This window comes from Neofelis nebulosa, chromosome 8 (genome assembly GCF_028018385.1).
Source record: "Neofelis nebulosa isolate mNeoNeb1 chromosome 8, mNeoNeb1.pri, whole genome shotgun sequence".
Classification (NCBI taxonomy): Eukaryota; Metazoa; Chordata; class Mammalia; order Carnivora; family Felidae; genus Neofelis; species Neofelis nebulosa.
In genome coordinates, this window is record NC_080789.1 from 83991733 (window position 1) to 84019594 (window position 27862).

At 39.6% G+C, this 27862-nt stretch overlaps 1 protein-coding gene and 2 long non-coding RNA genes across 5 annotated transcripts in view; 2 read left to right on the top strand and 1 right to left on the bottom strand.

The window, feature by feature from the left end:
- Window positions 1-3718: 3718 nt before the first annotated feature.
- LOC131519859 (uncharacterized) lies at window positions 3719-5349 on the bottom strand. Its single transcript, XR_009265831.1, has 2 exons — window positions 5243-5349; window positions 3719-3959 (listed from the first exon to the last, which is right to left on the bottom strand). It is a non-coding gene; the product is annotated as an uncharacterized LOC131519859 (long non-coding RNA).
- Window positions 5309-10893, top strand: LOC131519860 (uncharacterized). The gene is made up of 3 exons (XR_009265832.1): window positions 5309-5418; window positions 9144-9277; window positions 10689-10893. It is a non-coding gene; the product is annotated as an uncharacterized LOC131519860 (long non-coding RNA).
- A 1324-nt stretch (window positions 10894-12217) lies between these two features.
- Window positions 12218-27862, top strand: part of KRAS (KRAS proto-oncogene, GTPase) — a 40682-nt gene continuing 25037 nt past the window's right edge. For 2 of the 3 annotated variants that reach the window (XM_058743341.1, XM_058743340.1), the window contains exons 1-2: window positions 12246-12375; window positions 16228-16349. In XM_058743341.1, coding sequence (XP_058599324.1) covers window positions 16239-16349 — 111 coding nt within the window. In that variant the 5' untranslated portion in view covers window positions 12246-12375; window positions 16228-16238. Of the gene's footprint in view, window positions 12389-16227; window positions 16350-27862 lie in introns of all 3 variants that reach the window. The other variant, XM_058743342.1, reaches the window with a different exon arrangement.

Sequence of the window (27862 nt, forward strand, 5' to 3'; positions counted from 1 at the left end):
GCTGCGTTTCCAACTCAGGAAAGCATATGAACATGCACTTCAGTTTGGGAAGCAAAACTGACCATGAATGACGAAGTTTAAGGCCAACTCAAGTATGAAATACTTTAGCATTAACTACCAATGACTTGTGGACATTCTTACCACTAAATACATCTCAACACCTTGCTTAGTTGAGAGCTGCTAGCCTCAATGATCCTGTCACCATCAAGCATTACTCAGTGTTGATAAAGCACACTCAACACAACATACTCCCCCTCACCATCCACACACGTGCATATTCCCAGTCTTAACTAGACATAGACCCTTAGATTTTTCTCATTCTTACCTCTGTTTTCTGAACTTTGATTTTTCAAACTCTCAATAATTATATACAATTGCATAGAATTTGCTCTTTGATTTTAGATATAAGTACATTTGAAAAAATTATTTGGGAGAGGGGCACCCGGGTGGCTCAGTTGGTTGGGCATTCGACTTTGGCTCAGGTCATAGTCTCACATTCATGAGTTCGAGCCCCACGTCGGGCTCTGTGCTGACAGCTCAGAGCCTGGAGCCTGTTTCAGATTCTGTGTCTCCCTCTCTCTGCCCCTCCCCCACTCACACTCTGTCTCTCTCTGTCTCTCAAAAATGAATAAATGTTAAAAATATTTTTTAATTATTTGGGAGAGAGAGAGCAGGGGAGAAGGGCAGAGGGAGAGAGAGAGAGAGAGAGAGAATCCCAAGCAGGCTCCATGCCCAGGGCAAACCCTGATGTGGGGATGGATCCCTCAACTCTGAAATCATGACCTGAGCTGGAATCAAAAGTCAGAGGCTCAACTGACTGAGCCACCCAGGTGCCACTTAGATATAAGTACATTTAATCACAACAAATTTTCATTTACAAAACTGGATTGGTTATTGAGAGTTCATTTTGTTTTATTCATTTTTATCAAACTGATTTCAGGATAGTAGGTATTCTAAACCATAAGGGGAAAATGAGATATATATAAAATATGTTTGAAGGTTAGTACCTTCTCCCCTATAAAATCAAGAGAATTTGCATTCTTCTCTATTAACAGAGCTCCTTAGATAATCCTACCATTAACCTTTTTTTTATGTTTTATTTACTTTTAAGAGAGAGAGAGAGAGAGAGAGAGAGAGCGCATGCGTGCATGAGTGGGGGAGGGGGGGAGAGAGAGAGACAGAGAGAGAGAGAGAGAGAGAGAGAGAGAGAGAGAGAGAATCCGAAGCAGGCTCCAGGCTCTGAGCTGTCAGCACAGAGCTCAACACGGGGCTTGAACTCATGAACTGTGAGATCATGACCTGAGCTGAAGTTGGATGCTCAACCAACTGAGCCACCCAGGCGCCCCTTTTAACTTTTAAAAATACAAGCTGTGTAACATTCTGAAACCAGAAAAAACAATTAAGGGGAGTATCCATTTGTCCTTGTTTGTTGATGTCATAGCTCATCTCAGGATGGTTTTCTAGAAGTACATATTAATTATATTTTAGTATATTTTCTTGGTTGGCCACATTCTTATCATGTGACACATGTCAAAGTTCATTTTAGGATTTCTGCATTTTTTTTTTATTCAACAAATATTTTTTTGAGGGTCTACTATGTGTTCTGGTGACGGGAATTCAATAGTGAATAGAAAAGACCCAAATCTTAGGTCACGTATTGCTTAGTTTCTAGTTGGGGGAAGATAGACTGTGAACAAATAAATAAGTAAAACATATTGTGTGACAGATGGTGATAAGATCTGTGGAGAGGAGCAATGCAGATAAAGGAAAGAGAGAGCTCTGGAGTGAAAGTTGCAATTTTAAATAAGGTGGCCAGGGACCTCACTGAGAAAGAGGCATCTCAGCAAAGACCTGAAGGAAAGGAAAGAGTGAATCATATGGTTACCCAAGGAGAGGAGCCGTCCAGGTAGGAGGAACATGAAGTGCAGAAGCCCTGAGGTGAGTGTGTGCTGGTCCGTCTAGGGAACAAGAGAGGAGGCATCAAAAGAGGAGGAGCAGATGTAATTAAGATCCTTAATCACTTGACTTGGATTAAAAGGGAAATTACAAAGAGTGCCTAAAGCTAAGAGTGCCACAAGAAGCAGAAATTGCAGATGTGCTCTAACGCCTTAAAGCAAACTGCCATGTTGTGATGGTCATGGCAGGCTTAGCTGAGGACCTCACTACCACAACCACAACGAGTGAATTCTGCCAACACTCAGTGAGCTTGGAAGAGGACCCCAGCTCCAGATGAGCTCATAGCCCTGGCTGATGTCTTCACTGCAGTCTTGAGACACTGAGAAAAGGACCCAGTTATGCTATGCCTAGACTCTTGACTGTGAAAACTGAGATAATCAGTGTTTATTATCTGAAGATGCTCAATGCAGCAATAGAAATCAATATAGCTAGCAGAAAGTATAGAGAACTTTTAAGTTAAGACAATAGGAATAGCAGATAATAAGGAGCCGCTACCCCTAGGGCTGAGACAGAGCACCCAAAGAAGAGATGCTTTACTTGCCCCTAACCCCCACACCCTGGGCTGGGATCTAGAAGTTGTGGGATAGGGCAGCTGTGGTTCACTCAAAATCAAAGAAGTTGCTAGGGTACTGCACTGGCAGGATTTGTTGAAAATCTGCGTTGTGGAACTTACTGGAAATCTGCCCTCTAGGATAAGGGTCACCAAACTACAGCCTGCAGACTGGCCCACCACCTGTTTTTATACAGGCTAAGAGCTAAGAATGGTTTTTGTGTAAATGGTTGAAAAAAGTCAAAAGAACATTTCCTGGTATGTGAAAGTTGCATGAAATAAAAATGTGTCTATAAGTAATGTTTTATTGGAGCACACACACAAAAAAGAGGAGGAGGAGGATATACCATTAGGAAATTAGGGGGGGGCCCTCATAGGTCATTCTGAGGGTTTTAACTTTGAATGAGATGGGAAGTCATTGGAGGTTTTGAACAAAGAAGCAACAGGGTTTTATTGTGACTGACCTGAACATGAGTGGATAAGTTTGAGGTCACTGAATGATGACTTCTAGACAGCCAAGGTGATTTATGGAGCTGGGCTAAGATTTAGTCTGAGAAGTTTCATAGTTTTTGGTTTTTGTTTTTGTTTCTTTGTAAAAAAAAGGAAGGAAAGGATGGGGAGAGAGGGAGGGAAGAGGAGAGGATGGAAGAAGGAAGAGAGAGAGAGAAAAAAATCAAGTATTGTTGAGACATTGGGAATAGAAATTTTCGTGGTAACATTATCCATACTCCTGACAAGCTTGACACGTTCAAACAATCTGGAGAATATATACAGATGGTTCCCAATTTACCATGGTTCAACTTACAGTTTTTTCTTTATGATGGTGAGAAAGCCGTACACATTCAGTAGAAACCATAATTTGAGTTTTGAATGTGGATCTTTTTCCGAGTTGGTGATACTCAGTATGACCCTCTCTGCTGGTGCTGGGCAGTGGCAGCCACAGTTCCCAATCAGCCACACAATCACGAGGGTAAACAACCCGTGCACTGACAACCATTCTGTACCTGTACAACTGTTCTGTTGTTCACTTTCAATATACAGTATTCAATAGATTACATGACATATTCAACACTTTATTATAGGATAGGCTTTGTGTTAGATGGTTTTGTCCACGTGTAGGTTAATGGAAGGGTTGTCACATTTAAGGTGAGCAAGGCTATGATGGGATGTTCGGCAGGTTAGGTGTATTCGATGCATTTTCGACTTACGATATTTTCAATTAAGGATGGGTTTATTAGGATATAAGTCAAGGAAGATTTGTGGTGTGTTTCTAGCCATAATAAATACATGATAGTTCTTTGTTTTTGCTCACAGCTTTTCTTCAAGCCAGGACAAGTCCTGCCACCCTGTCAGTTCAACTGTCTGCAAAACGCACAAAAAATTGTATTTGGAAACATTTCCTTGGCATTCTGGGAAATTCAATTAAGTAATGTCTGTAAAGTACTTCAAGATCCTGAAAGACAAAAAACTGGAAAAAAAAAAGTTTTCAATTATTGCAAGGAAGTACATTATTTGGGACATCTGTTTCACCTTTATATATTATCGTAGTGATAATTTCTCCCCAATACTATTTCAATAGATAATGTCTAATAGGGACCCAAGAGAGCCTGTTCTGAGAATGTTCTGAGAAGAAAAACAATAATTTTGGAAAAGCTAATTATTGCACTGGTTTTTATTAACTTTGGCCCTGTTTTAATACCAAAAAAAAAAAAAATTAACAAAAAGTTCTTTTGAAGAGCAGTTCTCAAAGTGTGGTCCTGACATCCCTGAAAGTTCAAAAACCTTTTTAGGAGGGCTGCAAGGTCAGACACAGTTATATAATAATACCAAGCTCTTATTTTCTTTTTTCACCTTCATTTCTGAGTGTACAGTGGAATTTTCTAGAGGCTGTTTCATATCTAAACAGATAGAATTCGGAGCACCTGGGTGGCTCAGTCAGTTAGGCGTCCAACTTCGGCTCAGGTCATGATCTCGCGGTTCCTGGGTTCGAGCCCCGCATTGGTCTCTGTGCTGACAGCTCAGAGCCTGGAGCCTGCTTCCAATTCTGTGCCTCCCCCTCTCTCTGCCCCTCCCCTGCTTGTGCTCTCTCTCTGCCTCTCAAAAAATGAATAAATGTTAAAAAAATTTTTTTAAATAAATAAACAGAATTCAGGAGCAGATACGAGAATCTAGCTTCTTGTATAAAGCAGACGTTAAAGAGATTTGCAAAGATGTTAAAACAATGCTATTCTTCTCACTACTTTTAAATATGTAGCTATTTTTATAAAAATGTTATTTGTGCAAACATGCAATGAGTTTATTACTGTTATTTGAAATGAATGAATACAGAACTCCATAATTTTTAAGTGTGCGAAAGGATCCTGAAATCAAAAAGTCTGAGAACCACTGTTTTGAATGTGAGTTCTAAGACAGCAGAAGTTTTTTGTTTTGTGCATCATGCACCGAGTATCCCAGAGTTCCTGGTATGTAGTAAGTGCTCAACAAATATTCGTTGACTGAATACATGAATGAATGAATGGTTACTAACATGTCAGATGAATATGGGCTTTTTAAGGCCCTGAAACAAACAGTAATTTTGGGGTTGTTGAGGATTGAACATACATTAGGATGGACTTATTTTATGCACCCGTTAGAATTATTTGTGACAAGAATTCTGAATAAAGTGAAGTAATCATTTATATTTCCATCTGCAGCCTCTCCATGCATTTACAGACCCCTGATATAAGAAATAATCACCTTTGCAGTGAAAACCAAGAAACTCTTCTGGGTCTTCAGCATCTGAATGGCTGGTCCTCGTATATTTTGGTACATTCACAAACTCCTGTATCTTAGCTTTCACTGGAGTCTGACAAGGCAAATCATCTTCGTTTGACAAAGAAGAATCTGCCAAAAAGAGGACTTGCTTCTTTCAAGTGAGGACATATGGATACTAAATTAGATGGTTCCAAAGGGTTAATGCTCCTAGACTCTAGAATTAATGTTACAACATACCTAATAACTGTGATTAAAGAGAAAAGACAGAAACTCAGAAATTCAGGCCTGTAATTAATAGGTAGTCCAATGAGCACCTCCTTCGAGAACTAGAGGAAAGCAATTAAAAAACCTAATATGACTTTTAATATTCTTAAAAACAAAACAAGATTAAATAAAGTACTATTGCATTAGGCAGATAGAAACAAAAGCAAGAGACTTAAATTGATTTGCAAAGACCTCACTTACAGGGGGTTATTCTATTATTTTCTTTAGGGCAGCTTATCAGCAAATCTTGATTAAGTAACTACTATATGCTAAACTCTCCCTGGCTCATAAAATCTGAGAATTCAGTGGTCCCTGGCTCATAAAATTTATATTTCCGCAGAGGAAGAGACAAACAAACAAATAAACAACCACGATAATTCCAGATATGATGAGTGCTTAAGTAAAAGAATGAAACAGGCCATTGTGTTAAAGGACGATTATTTGAAGGGTAGAAGTGAGGGAATAGGGTAGGGAGCGCTGATGTAGACTGGGTGTTGGGGGGATCTCTCACTCAAGTGGCGGTATTAAGCGGACACCTGAAAGGCAGGGAGAGGCTTGGTGGCAGGAGCATGCAAGTGTAAAACCCCAAAGAGGTTAGAAGAAAAAGGTGGCTACTGCAGTTGGAACCCAGAAAGGAGACGAGTCCTACATGTTGTATTCAGAGGCCTGTAAAAACCCCATCATTAAATAGCTTGAGGAAGTTTGAATTTTATTTTTGAGTGCAATGAAAAGCCTTGGAAGAGCTTGATCTAATCATGAGACTCAATTTGCATTTTGAAAAGAATCAGTGTGGCTGCCTCATGGGAACTGGATTGTAGAGGAGCAAGCATAGAAGCAAGGACACCCGTTGGAGATGACTGTTCCTGTGGGACAGGGACGATGGATGGTGGTTTGGACTGCAGTGGTAGCAGTGAGGAAGAGGGCAGGAGGACAGATACAGGTTGATGTGTTCTTTGTTTGAAATTGTGCATAAAACTCATCTGGCTCATGTGAGGAGTTTAACAAATGGTAGCTGTTACGTCACTGGTCTATTCTTTTTTTTTTTTTTTTTTTAATTTTTTTTTTTTCAACGTTTTTTTATTTATTTTTGGGACAGAGAGAGACAGAGCATGAACGGGGGAGGGGCAGAGAGAGAGGGAGACACAGAATTGGAAACAGGCTCCAGGCTCCGAGCTGTCAGCACAGAGCCCGACGCGGGGCTCGAACTCACGGACCGCAAGATCGTGACCTGGCTGAAGTCGGCCGCTTAACCGACTGCGCCACCCAGGCGCCCCGTCACTGGTCTATTCTTAAGCAAGAAGCTTGCAGAGATTAAGGAATTTGTTCTAACTCACAGGATTAGCAAATTCAGCCAGTGCACTGTTCCCACTGTCACTGGGTACTGTCACACCATTCACAAAACACCTTACCTGAGGTCTTTTTCCTTCCAATCTTTTCTGCATTTAGCTGCCATTCTGATCTTCCTCAAACATTGCTTTCATCATGTTTATTTTGCTGATAAGCACATTATATGTATTCATGCAGTAATGGAGTAATTGCATCAAACCAGACTTGCATGGGTGGGTGGGGTTCACACACCTAAGACAGGGTTTTTGCCTCTGGGATTTTAGAATTTACGTGGGGAGACGTGATTAGCTTATACAAAATAATATATAGAAAGAGATCAAAAAGAGATGGCATAATTAACAGCTTTCTTCTAGATCTTGAAAGAGAGAATTTTAGTAATGAGAGAGGCAAAAAGATGCTAGGTAAAAAGAGAAGCAAAAACAACATCCTGGGTTTGTGGCATAGAGGGGATGCGCTTGACGGGAGAGCATCTGCTCTGGGAAGGTGGAAGACAAAGTCACAGGGCAGGATGGTGTCAGTCTGTGCATGTTGTGAGCAAAAGCTGGGCATCAAGGGTTTGGACCTGATTCAGCTACATATAAAGCATTATTGAAGATGTGAAAGCAAGATTTGGTCATAGTGAACGCTTTGCTGGGACTAGTGATCATTTCTCCTTCTAATTTCTAAGGTAATTATCATCATCTTTAGGTACTCATTAGGTACTTAGCTTGGAACTCTTTGCACTTTAAAACTGTATAATCTGAATGACTGCAGCCTATATGGAGTAGGTACCGAGTAAATGTTTGATGATGATGATGATGAAAGACATGTGCAAGGAAGATTAATTTGGCAACAGCATATGGCCTGAATTGAAAAGAAGAAAGCCAAGAGGAAAATCACAAGGAAGTTGTTCCAGGAAATGTAAGCGTGAAGGAAAGGATGTGGAAGAGACATATATGAGCAAATACTTAGGAAGTATCATTAAAAGGAGCTGAAGCAGTTTGAATGTGGAGTGGGTTAAAAATTAATGTAAGTTTTTAAATCTAAGTGTTTCAAAGGGCCATAATGCTGCTCAGGTAAGATGGAAAAATTGGGAGAGGGAGTTGATTTGGGGAAATAAGTTGATTTGGGGAAATAGGCATCTAAGATGAGAGGACATTCATTTAGAAATGGCCTAGAATTTGGCTAGATGAGAAGGAAGTGACTATGTAGAAATGGGGCTGAAGTTTTGTTATAATTTTGTTCACTTCAACAAATATTTATAGAAGCCCTACTATGTGCTAAGGGCTATGGGATACAGGGTCAAATGAGGTAGAGACTTTGAGAATTTAACAACCTAATGGGGGAAACATATGCAAAAAGGGAATATAAAGTCTAATGAAGTAAGTGTCCAGAGGAGATTATATGCAGAGAAAGTAAATTAAATAGAACCTATCAGTGGTACAAACTTCCCACGAGATAGAGAGTCCATGAAAGCACCCATAGGTAGCTCCTTCTGCTTAATTCTTCCTGCTCTATGACCTGCTACTCTGGCCACAGTTGTCTGGACTCGGGATTGGCCCCCAAATGAAGGCAATCACCTCTAAGCCAGGCATAAAGAAGACCAGCCACCAGTCAGGTGGCTCATCAGGAAAATTGTGCCCCATAAAAGACTTTCTTATTGAATAGTGAATGACAGATACATTTAGATCTTCTTACTTGGGATGTTGTAAACGTAAGTCACAGAGAGTAGTCACTAGAAGCAGAGATAGCAGCTGAAGTTGAGACTGTATATGAGGAGGAAGAAGCAGAGAGATGCTGATTCAGGAGAATGGCAAAATTTGAGTGTGGGCAATAGATGCTTGTTAATGAGAGGATGAGCGAGGCACCAGAGCCTGTTGCTGGATCATAAAAACAGCAGTTAATTTCTGGAATCAACACTAGTTCTGACGGTTGATATGGTTTTCTGAAGTTTCCTTATTTCCTAAATAAACCCTCAGCATTTGTAGGGCTCTGAACATGTCCTGGTACTTTATGTCTCACATAAGAGCCCAGCTAGCACAAAGGAATTCCTGTTGTTTTGGCTTTGATTATATCTACAGAAGAAGGATCTTGTGAAGAATAGGCCAGAATGATCTTCATAAAGCAAGATAAAAGGATGTGCACAAGGATCTGAATGTATGTGGCTGCTTTCCCAGAAGAGTGCAACAGTGGAGGGTAAAAACCTCAGTTACCTCTTAGAGCAAGCCCGGAATCCCCAAGTTTATACTTTTTGCAATTTCTTCTCTCTTTTCCTGTCATGATCACCGTGTAGGTTTGTGTGCTTGTCTTGGGGGAGAGCAAAGAAAAGGAAAGGAAAAGGAGAGCCATGGAGACTATTCAATGCAGCCACCAAGCTTTGGAAGAAAACCCCTGAAGACAGTACAAAGTGCGGCCACCACAAGCAATGTGAGTGTCTAGATCAGGGTTTTTCAGTGTACACACTGCTAACCACCAGTTTAGGATCATCTGATTTATTAAAAATGAAGATTTCTAGATTACCTTGGACCAACCGAATGGAATCTCTGGGCGAGGGAACTTGCAGTTTTGTTAAGTATGCAAGGTGCTTTGTGAAGCATCTCCCTTTGAGACCCACTGCCACTGGCCCCAGGTCAAGGAAAGAAAGAAGATATTGGGGAGTGGGTGCTGGCTTCTGAGAAAGCACCCATGACTGAAGGGTGGAAAAGCATGGCATAACATATGCATACATTGCTGTAGGAGTGAAAAGAAAGGGGAGGGAAGGTGTGTGAGGTACAACTAGAGTATAGGGTACACAGAACAGGGATCAGGATGCAGGTTTGCTCTGGGAATCATGAGCCTTGATGATAACTGAGACCATGGGGATGGATTAGGTTTCTGCTAATGCCAGAATTTTTGCAATCAGCATAAAAATGGTATAGAAAGTCACCCCCCTCCCCTTTATTATAGTCCTTTTAAGATTTATAGAGCACCAACTACAGTGAGAACATTGCATTAGCAGCTGTCAAAGAAAACAAGAGCTTATCATGCACTTGAAGTTGAACCAAAACAAAATCTGTGATTTATATCTAAGAGTGACTACAAAGCAACATACAATAAGTGCAAATTCATTCATTTAACAAAAACTCATCGTGTCTGTTACGTGCAGGCTCCACAAAGGTGTGGTTTATCGGAAGGTGACCTGGCGAGCTTAAAGGCAGATTTTGAAAGAAAGTGAAAACAGATTACAGAGAGTTTAAGGCACTCTAAGTAAGGATTTAGAGTCACAGAGTTCAGAAGGAGGGGACATAACTTCATTCATCCAACATTCCATAAATATTTATTGAGTGCCTACTGTGTTGTAGACACTGGAAATATAGCAGTAAGTAAAACAGACAAAAAAAATCCCTGCCCTCCTGGAGCTTAATATTCAGGTAGGAGAAAGACAAGAAAACACAGTAAATAAGTTATATAGTATATTAGAAAATGGTAAGTGCTTTGGAAAAAATAAAGCAGGAAGAAGGACAGGATTTGGGGGTGAGGAGGGCGAGATGCAATATCAAAGATGATCTTTTGGGAAGAATTTATTGGAAGAAGACATTTGGACAAAGAGTTTTAAGTGTCAGAGGGAGATTGTGGATATATATTGGACACGTGCTCTGGTAGACGCAGCAAGTGCAAATTCCCCAAGAGAGAAGCCCGCCTGGCATTTTCAAGGAACAGCCAGGAACCAGTGTGTGTGTGTGTGTGTGTGTGTAAGTGAGGAAAGGACTAGTAGGATAGAGTGCAGAGAGATAAGGGGTGAGGGGTGTCACATAATCTAAGTCCATGTAGCACTTGGAGATTTTTGCTTTTCCCTTAGGTGGGATGGGAGCCCCTAGAGCTGGGAGCAGAGGAGTGAATGTGACCTGACATGAAGAGTACTTCATTTCAGCTGTGTGAACTTGGACCCAAGTTTTAATCTCTGTAAATCTGTTTCCTCATCTATAAAATAGTGAGAAGTATTTGACCTCATGAAGCTGTTGTGATGATTAAAGCAGATATATGTGCAAAACATTTACCAACGACTTGACATAGAGTAGGTGTATTCTTTTCCCGTTCAGGTCTTCCACTTCCTCTCTTCTCTCTCTTCTACCTGGTACCAGGTGTTAGGAGAGAAAGACCAGGATAAGCCTTTCAGGTGACAGCCCACATGACGGGTACAAGAAAAGGGTGACAGTTGGTGAAAGGCTTACCTTAACAGACATAATAAGTGGTATTTAAAATAATCGTTTTATTCGTGTTTTATGATGTGGGCTAGAAAGACAGAACTAGAAATAAGAGGCTCAGATGGGTGGTCTTATTAGGTATAGACGCTGGCCCTCAATCTTCAAAACTCTCCCAATTTACCTTTCTAGGTACTTTATCAGACTCTGGGTTATGCTAACAGTTTTAATTGTTCCATTGTTAAACGTGTTAACTCCCTGAACTGCTAACTGACTAATCTCAGTCTTCTAATTAATGTTTGAGTGATTCTCCTCAGGTTAAACTATCAAGGGCACTTACACTTAAAGACTGTTTGTCTTCTGTTTGTGCCCTCCTGGGCAGTAGGTACATCTGAGGTCGCTGTTTAGAATGACCTGTGATGACTTCAAAACAGCCATAAAAACAGTAACATGAAACAACAGACCTCCTCCCTCTTGGGATTAATGACGAAAGCGTAGGTCACGAATGTTTGGGCTTGGGGCTAGGTTCCCAGCCCCCAGAGTGTCGAGGCTGGTAATCACCAAGCCGTGGTTAGAAAGCCCCTGGGTGGGGAACTGTCTGCCTGATGTCTCCCTAAGTCACCGAAGTCGCCTCCCACATTTGGTGACTGCACGTTTATTTACTTGCAGTAAATGACAGTAAATGAACGTGCACGAGTGCAGCCGACCCCGAGGGGCGCTGGATTTTCCGAAGCTTGTCCGAGTAGACCCGAAGAGGGTGCGGCAGGGTAGCCCACTGCGCGCCGGCCCGGGTCCGAGTCTGCGGTTGCGGGCTGGACTCTGCGGCGAGAGCCCGGAGGCCGGCCGCCGCGTGGGTCCGGCGGTGCCTCCTCCCCGCCCCGCCGAGGCGCCGCCCAGACCCCCCTGCTCGGCCGGCCCGGCTCCCCCACCCACCGCCGCCCGCCACCCCCTTCCCCCACCGGCCCGGCCCCCGCTGCTCCGCCGCCGGCCCGGCCCCCTCCTTCTCCCCGGCGGCGCTCGCAGGCTCCCTCTCTTCCCTCTTCCCACACCGCCCTCAGCGGCTCCCTCCCCGCACGCCGGTCTGAAGAGGAATCGAGCGCCGCGCGCATCGATAGCTCTGCGCTCTGCCCTCTGCGGCCGCCCGGCCCCGAACTCATCGGTGAGCTCGGAGCTCGATTTCCCTAGGCGGCGGCCGCGGCGGCGGAGGCACAGCGGCGGCGGTGGCGGCGGCGGCGGTGGCGGCTGCCCGGCCAGTACTCCCGGCCCCCGCCATTTCGGACTGGGAGCGAGCGCAGCGCAGGCACTGAAGGCGGCGGCGGGGGCCAGAGGCTCGGCGGCTCCCAGGTGCGGGAGAGAGGTATGGAGCGGACCACCCCTCCTGGGCCCCTGCCCCGGTCCCGACCCTCCTCGCCGGCGCCGGGCGGGGCCGGCGGCGAGTGAATGAATTAGGGGTCCCCGGAGGGGCGGGGAGGGGGCGCGGGCGCTGAGCCCCAGCGGGCGGGCTGACGGGGTGGGGGTGGCTGCAGGGGGAGGCACGGGGACGCGGCGACGCGGGGAATGAGGAATGGGCGGTGCGGGGCTGAGGAGGGTGAGGCTAGAGGCGGCCGCCGCTTGTGCTGCTTCCTGGACGGGGAACCCCTTCCTTCCTCCTCCCCGAGAGCCTCGGCTGGAGGCGGCCGGGGAGAAACTCGCGGGCTGGGCGGGCTGCCCCTCAGGGCGGTCGGGTGCGGTGGAGGTTACTCCCGATGCGCTCCAATCTCCCCTCCCCCTCGTCGTCCTTCCCTCTCTCTGTCTGTCTCTTCTCTCCCTTCGCTCCCGCACCTCTTCCTCCCTTCCCAGCACTAGGCTGCCTCGTTACTGCCTTCTCTGCTGCATCTAGCATCCCTAGGACGAAGGTATAAACTTCTCCCTCGAGCGCAGACTGGACGGATAGTGGTCCTTAACAGTGTGTAGGGGGGTATATGAGTAATAGGGGAGGTCACGTTTTGGAAGAGCCTAGGAGAGTGCTTAGAGACCACTGTTTGTGGTTATTGTGTTTGGAAAAAATGCATCTGCAGCCGAGTTCCTGACTGCTCCCCTCCCCCATGTATGGGCTGTGACATTACTGTGGCCACAAAGGAGGAGGTGGAGGTAGAGATGGTGGTGGAAGAACAGGTGGCCAACACCCTACAACGTAAAGCCTGTGACTTAAGTGAAAAGGAAAAGTTAATCCCAGAAGGTCTGTTTTGCTTTGTCAAGTTAAAACACACTCAGAAAACCCGCAGAGCTGAAGCAGGGCTTTTTCCTTGCTAGTTGAGTGTAGACAGCAATAGCTACAATCACACTTAAAGTTTAATTTGCCTGTTCTTGTCCTTTCTCCTATTCTTGTAGATTACCCTCATCCTTACAAATTTGACCCCCATCCCAAGAGTTATTACAGTACTCCTAAATAGCACTCACACATTTTTTTTTTTTTTTTTGGACTGACTTGCCAGAGGAGTTAATTGTAGCAATCTTCCAGCCAACTGCCCGAAATACTCTTAGGCATGTGCATGCTGTAGCTGAAGTCCTAAACTGGCTCTCTTAAATCTTGACATTTGTCAAAACAAGGGTTAAGAACAGGAAGGCATTTTCTAATTTTTATACAATATACATATTTTATTGGTAATGGGAAAAAAATCATTTAAAAAGAAATTACAAAGGGAAAAACTCTATTCCTAATCATCATCTTAGAATCAACCATATGAGTGATGTCACTCTTAGGTGACTAAGGTCCAAAACGCTGACTCGGCCAGTCTGCAGTGGTAGACTATAGACATCAAATATGGTTGATATCAGTACTGTTTACTTTGTTACTTTTTAGCCATCCACAGGCATACTTGATTTTAAGAGACCATAGATGAGAGGATAATTCAGGTTTCTGACAAAATTGAATTTTTTTCCCCCTTAACAAAATGTTGGGTTCTGGTCCCACTTCCACCCCTTCATAGCTATTTTAGCTTTGGGTGAAGGGGCTCTGTTTTGCTGATGATCTTCAGTAAGACTCCTTGGGAACACAGTTCTCTCTAGTGGATTTAAATATTATTTGGTTTCTAAATCAATTCAGGGATATTTTTTTTTTTTCCAGAAACAACAGCTACACAAACATGTATACCAGAAGGTGTGTGTGTGTCTCAGAATTCACACAGCTAAGCTCTAATCCGGTGTCTGCCCACAGTATCTCCTAGACTAGCAAACTTTTTAGTTGCAAGGACACCATATACTCTCGAAAATTATTGAAGGTCCCAATATAGGATATGTCTATGTGTACCATAGTACAAATGAGAATTTAAAAAATTGATTAATGCATTATAAATAGAAATAATAAGCCTATTGGTAACATAATAGCATTTTCGTGAAAACTATTTTTCAAAACAAACAGGAACATTAGAATAGTGGCATTGTTTCACGTTTTTGCTAATCTCTTTATATTGCTTAATAGAACACATCTGCATATCTGCTTATGCACTCACTCTATTGTGATCCTATTTGGAAAACTACCTTTGTTAAAGAAAAAGAGTGGAAAGGGTAAATAACGTTGTAGTAGTAGTAATATTATTAGTATTAGTTTTGATCTCTTGGACCCCCAGAAAGTTTGAGGAATGCTACTGGATTCCTGGACCGCAGTTTGAGAACTACTGTTCTAGCCTATCCAAATTGTTTTAGGGGGTAGGGTAGGCAGGGAGCTAGAGTATACATTTTGGTGTGATTCTCCTCATTGTTCCCCATTCCTTATGGCCTATATTTGGAATAAAAAGTGGGAGCAAACAGGATAAGATGCATGCTTGTAGAGGTTCCCAAGGTGGCCCTAGACAAGAACAAGGCTAGGCGGCACAGAGTAGGCCAGGGGCTGTACTATAACATTCTGTGCTATAACAGTTGTCTAGGCCAACTGTTCTTTGTGAGAGGGCTCAGGAATAGCTAAGGAGGCGGTTAGTATGTTACCACTTGGAAACCATATTATCTTTTTTGGGGGGTAGGGGAGTGCCTATTTGGATAATTCTTGGTCTTCAGTTAATAGGATACTGCATGTACGTATAGTGTTTATATTTGCACATTCATTAGTTTAGAACTACCTATCCTATCATTACTGCTTATTTGCTGCCATTCTTTCTGCAGTTCATTCCGTATTTTTAATAACATCATGTAGTTATTGGGGGAACGGAGGTAAAATTAAATAATTTTATTTCAAGAAGTTTGAAACAGCTGATTAAAAAATATTTTTGGTCTTGTGCTCTCAGCCTTCCAAGTTGCCAATATTTATTTCAACTGTTGGAAGACTATGTACAGTAGCAGGGAGTAAAAGTCACTGAGAAGTATTCACTTACAGCTTTTAAAATACCTCTCGTTAAAAGCAGTGCTTACCTTTAAATTTTGTATGATTATATTTTTCTGGTGTGGAGTGCTATTTTTCAGCACTAATGTATGATTATATATGTGACAGATGATGAAATCATCCATACTGAATGGTTCAAAGTTCTTGAAGTTCTTTTAGTTTTTACATCATTATTTTCCCCAGCGGATATCTTACAGATTGGAATGTTGCCAAATCTGCTTCAGTGTCTTGGTTTTTATTTCTCCACTACACAGTCCAGTTTTATTTGACAGTCTTCCCTTCACCCCACATCTGACTCTTGCTCACTCTCCAGGAGAGCTGCTGTGATGATGCTTTGAAAGGTTTTCCATAACTGTGGGCTCCAACTAAGGCCCTCAGCATATCCACTTGTAACTCTTAGGGGGCCAGAGTCAACTAGGAACAGCGTAGAGGTAGCTGTCAAGGAGCTTTGTGTGGGTGTGTCCACAGGTATAGACATTTGTTCTGAGTAAAGTCATGGCATGTTCCTTTGAGAGCCATTAACTGCTACAGAACAGCAGACTGGCTGTTTAGATAGAGCAACCTGAGTATAAGATAAAAGAACTTTGTACTCTGAATGCATTTTTCTCAGATGTTGATGGGGGAGTTTGTAAGCAAAGTGCAATTCATTACAGCACTCACTTATCTGTAGTCAACTGAAGTTTTCATCATTGAATTTTGTGAGGCATTTTGAAGTAATTTTGTATACAAAGGTGAATTTGTGTTAAAAGGTATTGATAGAGTGGGTTATATTAACCTCATGTTCTAATTTATATTAGCCACATGTTCTAATTTAGTCACATTTTCATTATTTTTATTATAAGGCCTGCTGAAAATGACTGAATATAAACTTGTGGTAGTTGGAGCTGGTGGCGTAGGCAAGAGTGCCTTGACGATACAGCTAATTCAGAATCACTTTGTGGATGAATATGATCCTACAATAGAGGTAAATTTTGTTTTAACATTATGCATATTGATTTGTGCAGGCCCATTCTTTGGGTACAAAGAAAGGGTTTCTCTGATCATTTTTTGTGACTACTCATTATGGGGCAATTATACTGAAAATGATTTTACGAAGTTTTCTAAAATGTACTTGGGTTCCGTGGCTTTATTGTGAAGTTATATATGTAACCAGAGATATGGAGAGCTTTTCTTCTCTCTAGAGAATATTAAGATACATAACGTACACTCTATGTTAGTATATGTGCTTTTTGATTATAAGTGTATTTCAGAGTTTTATGAGAGGGTAAAAATGTGAATTTACGTCTTACCTTATAGTCATTAAAAAAAATGTGGCTGTTTTATGTTTTGTTTGTTTTGCTATTTTTATGTCATGTGTAGAAGTTACAGTTGAATTATACTGGGAAAATGTAATCATTTGATGGTTGGCTTTTAACAAACACTTAATTAGTGGTTTTCTTTTCACATTGAAGTAGTGGAGAACCTACAGCTACATGATAAATTTTAAAATGCTCATTTTTTGTGTATTTATATCTGTATCTATATCAGGTCGTATAGAAGGGTACCACATCCAATCCTTACCTTTTTTTTTTTTTTTAATTTTTTAATGTTTATTTATTCTTGAGAGAGAGAGCATGAGTGGGGAAGGGGCAGAGAGAGAGGGAGACACAAAATCCACAGCAGGCTCCAGGCTCTGAGCTGTTGGCACAGAGCCTGATGCAGGGCTTGAACCCACAAACTGCGAGATCATAACCTGAGCTGAAGTCAGATGCTCAATTGACTGAGCCACCCAGGCGCCCCATCCAATCCTTACCTTCTTTCACAGCTCTCTTTTAATTTACTCAAGGAAATGTTAGAATTGCTTTTATTACAAATTGATTAATGAATATTTTTAAAATTAATTTCATGAGAAACTGCCAAAATATAGGCCAAGAGCAAAATAGTAGAATAAAGGCCTGCAAGAGACCTTGAGAGAGGTCATGGAGTATTCCTACTGCCTTCTGGCAGCACTATACTCAAATTATCTCAAGCAGATAAGGATTTATTTAATCCTAAAGACCTACAGGAGGGGATGGCACATAACTGTCCTTGTTCACTCACTTCCAGAATGTAATTATGAGCATATTTTATACATAATCTGAATATTCATGTTAACTGTAACATCAGTGGAGATGGAAATAAATGTATCACCTCGTCTTTGAAATAGACTTATGCTGTTAGATTATTTCTTAGACTTCTTTACCCCATGTTAGGCAGTCCTAATCCCTTAGCTTTCTATTCTGGATCTGCAGATCATACCAATTTTTTAATCAGCTCTGAAAAATTTCCCAGTACTTTCTCTGAGTCCCTGGCTGTGGAATCTAGAACAGGTTAAGATGTCCTGTTAAGGGACTGTGCTGTGTGATGTGTTCAAGAAACACTTTTACTGCACTGAGGTAGATTCTGAGGGCATTGGTGGCCTTGGCAAGATGTTTATGCACTTAGAACTTTGAGGATTGATTAGATAACTTCATGAGGAAAATGTCAAATATTTTTGGTACCGCAGAAGAGAAAAGGAGAAATAATGCTTATTTGCAAAGATTTGATTTAAACTGAGCCAGCTTTTATTTGGCACAAGTAAAGGGAAAGAGTCTAACTGAAGTGGACCACCTGTATAATAGTCTTCTATATTTTCTCTTGACAAGTTAGTTCAGTGCTGTATGATGGTTTGATTGTGTTTTCTCTTTTTCTTCGAGGAGATTAAATAGTTCACTCAATTCTAAAACCAAGTTTACTTGGCATACTCCATTTAAATCAGAGGTAAAAGGAAGTTTTAATAGAATTCAGGTTAAACACGGAAGTTTTCCTGGGATTTTGGAAGATGATTTTAGCAGAAGTGCCCTCCATCTTCTCTGAAAATGTGAGGAATTCCATTACACTCTGTTTCCTGTTGGAGGTCATGAATGCTGTATGAGATAATGTGGTAAAACATGTTAGGAAGCCTTTCTGTCAAAATTGTTAAAGTATGATATAAGTCTAAAATAAATAAAACCAAAAATTAATCCTTTATTTTGGATGAAAGTAGAAATAGCTTATAAATTCAAACCCATAATTCTGATTATGATTTCTGCCAAACCAGAAGACTTAACTCTGGGAAGCATTGATTACCTGTGAACTTTGAAACTTTGACATTCCCTCCTGAGGTCAGCCATCTGGGGAAAGCTATCTGAGATTGTCTCTTGTCTCCCAAATTACAATTTAAATTCTTGGAGTAGTTCATATACAAGAAAGACAAGATAATTTAGTAGCTTATTTTAATAAATAGTAGTTAAGCAAAAATGCTGACTTGATAATTTTGTAAAAAGTTAAAAAGGAGATGTGGGGATATCACTACTGCAGTTAGGATTTGATTGGTGAATAATGTAGGTCAGAGAGAAAATGAGACAGGACATGGACTGCACATTTGGAATTCTCATTTGTTTTCCTGCACTAAAACAAATGGAAATAAATTTAAAAAAAATTAAAGAATACCATATTCTGGTGGTTTAGAACTTACACATATTTATACTAGAAGAAGAAGAAGGTGGTCATTGATTCATTTTATAGATAAAAATGGTCTCTGAGACATTGTAATTTGCCTGAGGATACTTAGCTAGTAAGTAATGGAATTTTAAGTTTTCTGAGACCAAGTTAAGTGAGATTTCCACTGTGCCCTTGTATATAACTTTAAAAATGAAAAATTAGTCTTTAAGCTAGGAAGATATTTAATATTGGAGGCTGATTCAGATTTATCAATATACCAAAATTTGAACTTAGCACACTATCCAATGGCATCTTAATGGCAGTGATGTGACATAGAATTAGACAGTTGTGATGCAGAGAGTACATTTGTATTTGAGACTATGCACATGATAATTACTGTTCTGAAACATTTTACCTTTATCTTTTGTGAAGTTCACCAAAGAGTTCCAGAGATAATGAAGTCATTGTTAGTGATACAAGAATATTAAAAAGTCAAAGCAATTTCCAAGCACAATACCAGGCTAGAAATAACATAAGCTCTTATAGTTTAGAGATCACTTTTATCAAAACATATTCTCTAAAATGTGTTTTCCAAGGTAAAATTTGGTAGAAGGAGAAAAATCTTGTTTTAAAAAAAATATGAGTAGTTATAGACACTGAGATCAGAATGATCATTTGATTGATCAGCAAATATATATTATGTGTCTACTGGATATAATATGCTAGTAAAAATAGATGTAGAGAGAAGTATTTTTTCCAGGCTGTAATTCATTGACATTTCCATTCTTCTGTTAATGTGACACTTGGAATTCAGTCTAAGTATTATGCCCTGCTTTGGATGAAGGTTTCCTACTCAGGAAGATGGATTCATGATTGGATTGATTTGTTCTATCTTTAGAGCTCTGAGCTGTGGAGTATTTATTCACCAAGAGTTATCAGTTTTTCTATTTTTCTATTTTTTAATATTTTTTCTATTTTTCTATTTTTTAATATTTTTTCTATTTTTTATATTAATTACAGAATTTATTTTACTTGCTGAATAAGGCATTATAAAGAGAACATTTATAACATTAAACCAATATTGAAGAGTGGTGTGGGAAAAGCGTTGGATAATGTTGTTGACTGTTATTTTTCTGGTTTTATACATATGTATCAGGAGTTATCAACGAGGGGTGGGTGACTTGCTTCCCAGGGGACATTTGGCAATACCTAGAGATATTTTTGGTTGTCACAGCTTGAGAAGGGGGACTGCTCCTGGCATCTGTGATCTAGAGGTGGAGGCAGGGATGCTGTTAAACTTCCTACAGTGCAGAGACAGCTCCCACAGCAAATTATCTGGCTCCAAGTGACAGAAGTGCTGAGGTTGAGACACTCCCATGTGTTAAAGATCTCTTTGTCAAATTCAAGTCTCTGAATAAGATTTACGTTAGATATACTAACATAACACAGATTTAAACTTTACCTTTTCTAAACTAATAGTGTATTAGCTTATTCTAGTGTTCTGTTAAAACGTTTTTAAAATAAGGTAGACAGCAATTTTGTACATGCATTTTTCTTCAGAGCTTTGGCCAGCTTTCCCCCCTTTCAAGTGAGTGCCCTCTACTGGTCAATTTATTCACTTTCATTATAAATAACAATGAAATACCAACTTTATTTTTTATTTTTCCTGTTTAAACTGTGGGCAAAATCAATTTATAACCATGTAACTTTTATTTATTATTTTTTAAATAAATAAAATTTAATTTTTTAAAAGGTCACTTTTTCTTTATTGGGGGGAGAGAGAGTGAGAGAACGAGCATGAGTGGGAGAGAGGGTCAGAGAGAGAATCTTAAGCAGGCTCCACATTCCACGTGGAGCCGGATGTGGGGCTTGATCCCATGACCCTGGGATCATGACCTGAGCTGAAATCAAGAGTTGGACGCTCAACCAACCGAGCCACCCAGGTGCCCCATAATTTTTTTTTAAGTCTTATTTTATATGATTAATTTTTTAAAGTTTAAAATATCACCTTTATTCTCTGCTAATATTAAGACTACTATGTGGACGAGTTAGGTTTCACTAATTAAATATGTAGGTGAATTATTTTTAAGAAAGGAAATGTGGCAGTGAAGGAGAAAATAGGGTGGTCGGTTGTTAACACTGACGTTACTTTGAGGGAGTAAAAAGTGGCACTTTAACTCTGAATTTCTTCACGCACACAGGAGCTACACTACAGTTCAAAGCCTAGTGATGTGCTACATGGGTGTTAAGGGCATTTGTAAAGTGGCGAATTGTGAAAGTCACATTTTGTAGATTTTTATAGTACTGTGGAATAGTTGTGAGCACCTGATTTTTAAAATAAAGTAACATAAAATTCAGGCTCTGTTTAGGTCAATTTAAGAATAAATATTTACTTAATAATAACTGCTTATTTAGATGTTAATGTTAAAAATTATCAGATATGTTTTATTCCAACTTTCTTTGGTCCAACAACTGGATTTTTATAAATACAAAGCTTTACAGATATACAGTGAAAGTTGGTAATGGAAGTAAGTGAAAGGAAAAAAATGTTTTTATGATTTGGCATCTCTTAAGATTCTGTTCTTAACAATGCACCTAATTCCTTAATTCCATGATTATTATTCAGTGCCCACTCTGTACCATGCAGGCTTCCTTGGGGCTGGAGATACATTGAGCAAAAGGGACCAGATCTCGCTGCCTTCATGAAGCTTACTGGTCTTAGATCTATTTTGAAGAGCAGTGCTTCTAGATAATGATCCTCATTCTGTTTAATTTGGAGCTTTAATTTAAGCTTTGTGCTTTAGGAGGGCATTAGATTTCTTGCATCTCTTTTAACTATATTGTCAAAGAGTGCATAGGTTTATGGAATAGTTGTATTGTAATCTTAATAGAATTAGTATAAATGGGTAGTAAAAATAAAATATTTGAGAGGATTAAGTAGGGACACAGTGCTTATGTTAGGTAATTTTTCAACTTCTTATTTTGAAATTTTTCAGACTGGGAAAGTAGTACAGTGAATACCTGTTACCCTTAAACAGGCTACATTGATTTGGTTAAGGTGATGTCTATCAGTTTTCTCTCTGTAAAGGTATCTTCTTTTTCTTTAATATGTACCCTGTGGGGAGATGCTTTGAGACTATAAGTATCCTATTCTCTCAACATACTTGCACTCAGTGGGATATAGCATCCACTGATAATTCTTGCCAGAATAAATTACTACCATAGTGGTTGCAAAATAGTAGATCATCTTATAACCCTGTTATTACTTCTACATTTATTAGTTGACAATCTACCATAAATAAGGGCTCTCTCTTTTCTCTTCTGTCTCCTTATTTGTTTTTTTTCTTATTTGTATTAGTGTGGATGCCTGGATTCTTTTTTTATTCAATGTGTTAAAGTCTACTACTGTAGTTATTGGTTTTGATCTCAAATTTGTTTTTGATAAGGCCAGTGGAATCCCTTTCAAGTTGGCCTCTGTATCCATTGACATGTCTCTTATCAGATTCTGAGCTCTTCATTTTCTGGCACAGTGTGCTAGGTTCACCTTGTACTTTCCTGTCTTCAGTGTGGATTCAGCCATTTATCCAAAGCGTCCTAATTCCTTTTAGTGGGGAGTGGTACTTAGAAATTAAGACCTAGATGTTGGAGTGGCGTCTGGCTGACTCAGTTGGTAGAGCATGCAACTCTTGATCTTGGGGTCAGAGTTTGAGCCCAACGTTGAGAATAGAGATTACTTTAAAAAAAAAAAAAAGACCTAGATGTTAGGTATATTTATTGCTGCTGGGGTGTCACTGTTTCTAGACCCTTCTGAGGAATATATTTATTTAAAAATCATGAGTTCATTCTTCCTCACCTTCCTCCGTTAATTTTATTTCTCCCATGGTGAGAGGTTCTGGTTCTACCTTGTATAAATTTTACTGTTTTCTATATCCGACAGCTGTTGAAATAAAATAATACCAATCTTAAATCCTGGTTCTTGCAGTATTATTATTTTGGGGGCAGGGATAGAGGGGGCAGAGGATCTGAAGCAAGCTTTGCGCTGACAGGCTGACAGCAGTGAGACTGATGTGGGGCTCAAACTCAACGAACCGTGAGATCATGACCTGAGCCAAAGTCGGGCGCTCAACCAACTGAGCCACCCAGGTGCCCCTCTTGCAGTATTATTTTAAGTAAAACAGGTTGAGTGAGTTAACATTAGGTTAGCTTTTATATTTGTGGTATTGGGATTAAATATTTTTCTCCATTGAGAAAAGTAGGATCCTTTTTGTTTTCAAACTATCTTAAACCATTTAGGAAAACATTTAGGAAAAGATGGAGCAGTTTGGGTACATGAAAATTAAGACATCATTAACAAAAATACACGGAAACCTGAGAAAAGTATTTGCATCATATATCAATCAGGAAGCTCTCATATATAAATTAGAAAAAAGCAAACACCCAAACGGAATAAAAAGAGGCTAAGGATATAAATAGCCAACCTATCCATCAAAAATAAATAAAGTAAAATGAATGACATAGATACCTCATTAATATAGAAATACAAGTTCAAACAATAAATTACATTTTTTACTTTGATATTGGCTAAGATTATAATGTTAGGGGTGCTGGGAAGAGTGCGTAGGCAAGTGTATGTACTCCTTATGAGGCAGTGGAGTGTACCTTGTTATAAACTTCCTGGAGGTCAGTTTGGCAGTATGTATCAAAATGTAAACTGCATGTTCTTTGACTAAGTAGTTTCTCCTCTAGGAATTTATCCCAAGGATTCGATTGGATAAATGTTTAAGATGTATAATACATGGTAATGTTTATTGCAGTGTTGTTTATGATTTTTAAAAGTGGAAACAGTCTACATGGTTACCAGTAGGGAATGGGTAAAATAAATTATGGTATATCTATACAAATTGTATTATGCAGTTGTCAGAAAGATTAGGTAGATCTGTATGTACTGTCATTGAAAATTACCCATTGTGTAAATGAAAGCTGCATCATAGTATATTGTATAGAGTGTGATTCCATATAGTATGTAAAAGCAATGTGGATATGTATAGAAAATGTGGTAGGAGTTAAGCCAGACTCATTCTCTGTAATATTTGGTTTTTTAAAATGAGCATATACTAGAAAGGGGGAAAAAAATATTCATTTTTTTAAAAAAAATTTTTTTTTCAACGTTTTTAATTTATTTTTGGGACAGAGAGAGACAGAGCATGAACGGGGGAGGGGCAGAGAGAGAGGGAGACACAGAATCGGAAACAGGCTCCAAGCCATCAGCCCAGAGCCTGACGCGGGGCTCGAACTCACGGACCGCGAGATCGTGACCTGGCTGAAGTCGGACGCTTAACCGACTGCGCCACCCAGGCGCCCCAAAAATATTCATTTTTGAGGGAGAAAAGACACTAACATGGTGGATACCTTTAAATTACTTCATAATTTACTTTCTTTTTTTAAAAGATTCAATACATTGGATAATGCAGATGTATCTTGGATAATGAAATTGGTACTAGGCCAATTAAAGAATAGCTGAGAGATATATAATACAGAACATGAAAATTATATTGGCATTTGTAATTATTAAGATTGGATCTGTGATTGGTCCTGCTTCACATTCTGTCCTTGGCATCAAGTGATAATTTATGGCAAGATGCCACATGACTTCAATAGATTACAGGTGTATGCTTATTGTATCTTTATTTTCAAAATCTGTTACGCAAATTTTCCTTGAGTTTATTCAGATTTTTGAACCAGCTTTATCTCTTGGAAGTAGTACACCTTTTATTCTCTCTAGTCTTAAGCTAAGATTCAACATTCTCATCATTTTAAGTATTCCTCACTTAGTAGAAAAACGTTTGTTTTCTTTATTTTTACTTGTAATCAATCAATGTCTTAATCAAAAATTCTGTCATGAGAACCCTAATCAAAACAGAGATCCTTTGTCATCTTCAGAGTTTTAGCTTTCCTTCCCTGGAGCTTGCCCCAGCTCGATTATATGTATTTTGAAATACGGTGACCAGTTTTGCAAAAAGTAGTCCAAGTGTAGATGTTCAGTGATCTTATAAAAACAGGATACTGCTGTTGCCATATAGTTCCTAGTAGCCAGTGGCCTGCCCCCTGACCTTTTTGGCCTATAATAGCATGTGTAATGTAATCTATAAAAGCATATAGTTACCCTTTTTATAGCACATTTCATTTTATAAAGGAGTTTCATAGTTTTTAATCCTAACCTGTATACAAAGTCCTGTATGTTATTATTTACCTACTTTTACTGCTGAAGGACAATGGCTTAGAGTATGTGAGTATGTGAGACATTAGGTAGTTTGTCGACACTCACACCAGAACTTAGTGAAGTTCCGCGGCTGCCCATAGCCTAGCCTATTTCTGGCCTAGATTTCTGTCCTGAGCATCAGATCTCTATATCAAGCTGCCTCCCGGTCAAACCCATAAGCGTAGGGAATTTGACATGCCCCAGATTGAAATCATCTTTTCCTCTAGTCTTCCCCTTCGGTTCCTATGCCCAGTCAGTAAACTGCCATTAAAAAAATTGAGATATTATTCATACAGCCTAAAATTCATCCTTTTAAAATACACAGTTCAGTGGTTTTTAGTATATTCACGAAGTTATATGACCATAACATTTTTGTCACCCCAAAAAGAAGCCCAATACCCATTAGCCGTCACTGCTTAGTCCCTTCTCCTGCTAGCTGCTGGCCACAACTAATTTACTTTCTCTGTGGATTTTCCTATACTGAATATTTCATAAAATCGGAATCATACAATATGTGGCCTTTGTGTTTGGGCTTCTTTCATGTAGTGTAATGTTTTCAAGGTCCATCCATGTTATCACATGGTTCAATACTTTATTCCTTTTTATGGCTGAATAATATTCTGTTGTGTGGATATTACCATACTTTGTTAATCAATTAGTTCATGGGCATTTAGATTGTTTCCTCTTTTTGGCTATTTTGAATAATGTTGCTGTAAACATTGGTGTACACTTTTGTGTGTGAATATATATTTTCAGTTCTCTTGGGTATATACCTAGAAGTAGAATTGCTGAGTCATGTGGTATCTTTATGTTTAACTGTTTGAACAGCTGTCAGACTCTTCCACAGTGGTTGCAATGTTTACATTCCCACCAGCAATGTATGAGGGTAGTTCTGCCAATTTTACCCATTAAATAGTTCTCAAAACTATTTAGTCTTCTCCATCTATACTGTTGTTTCTGTCTTCAGGTTCTGTCATTTCTTGTAATAGTTTCTTAACACTCCTAGCTTCCAACCTGGTTCCTTTCTATAATTTTTCATAATCTAATAGTGAACCTGCTAAATCTGATACTCCTTTCTACTTAAAAACCTTCCAGTAATTTAGTATAAGATAGAGTTCAAAATTCCTTGATGTGGCAGACAAGACCCTCCATAAGCTGACCTCTTGATTGTGGACTTTCACTTCTACTTACCAGTAATTCCTCTAAGTTAAAGTTGTATTGAACATCTTGGTTCCATGTACTCAACATAGTGTTTGATGTTTCTATGCATTCTCTTTGTTCCTTGCTGCCTGGAGCCGCTGGTCTTTCTTAATTCATACAAGCAGAGTTGATCTCTTCTTCCTGTGTGCCACCATTGTGCTTTGTCCAGCACATGGCATTGCATTGATTTCACTGAGTTTTAATTATCTGTATATCATATCTCTTCTAGCAGTCCTAGCTCTTTGAGGTCCAAAACTTTAGAATTCCTGGCATAATATATGATACTTACTAGATATTTTTGTAAGTGTCCCTATGATGCAAGAGAGAATCAAGTGGGTAGGTGGGAATGAGCTCATAAGCCTGTGTTTATATCTCTCAAATTCCATGTTTCTTCCCTACTATAATTCCAACATACTAGGCAGTTATACAGGATTTTAGCTGTCTTTGAGAACTAGCTTTCTATAACAATCTTTGATGGCTTATAACCAGTAGCGTGGACCACATTATTCTATGATGGATGCAAATAATCTTTTGGAAGAGTAGCAAAATACTTGAGCATTAAAGGAGTAAAAGTGAGTTTCTCATTTTTTCCTATAGATGTTATTTAGTAGTATGTGAAAAGTACTTATGGTACTTAACGCATTAAGAAAACCTTATTAAACATTTGAAGGGGCGCCTGGGTGGCTCAGTTGGTTAAGCGTCCGACTTCAGCTCAGGTCGTGATCTCGTGGTCTGTGGGTTCGAGCCCCGCGTCGGGCTCTGTGCTGACAGCTCGGAGCCTGGAGTCTGTTTCAGAATTTGTGTCTCCCTCTCTCTGACCCTCCCCCATTCGTGCTCTGTCTTTCTCTGTCTCATAAATAAAGGTTAAAAAAAAAAATTCAAAAGTAAATCCCCAAATAATACTTTAGATCACATTTTCAGCAGTCCTGTTCATGTTTACAAGAGCATCTGATGGAATCAGCAGCATGAAGAAGGAGATTAAATGGGTTAATAATTATAATATGCTTATCACAGTATCTGAATACTGTTTTGTTGTTGTTTACTATGGTGTCTTCCCATGTCAGGGGTTCACTGCCTGAGTTGGAAAACTAAATTGAGTGTGTTAAAAGGTGAACATACTGAGTAACTTGGTTACTATTAATTATAATAGAAAATTGACAGAGTGATGTCTTGGTCCATGGGTTTATCTCATCTTGAATGATTTAGTCTTAATTCTCAAATTCCTCTAATGGTTCTACAGATAAATTTCTATGCATAAAACAGCATTTAAAGGTGTTTTAACAAACTTGAAAACACTTTTAAAAAATTATACAAGTCAGTGCAAAAAAAAAGATGAAAATTCCAAGTAGGCAAAGGACACATGTGATGGGAGTAAATATGGAAATATGAAAAAAATCCTATATAACATTAGTCCTCAAAGAAATGGATATTAAAACAGTAAGAATTTTTAGCTTAATAAACAGACAGAAATTTAAAGAAAAATAAAAGTATAAAATCTATTGTTAGTGAGTGATGATGAAGCTGGTACACTCTTAATG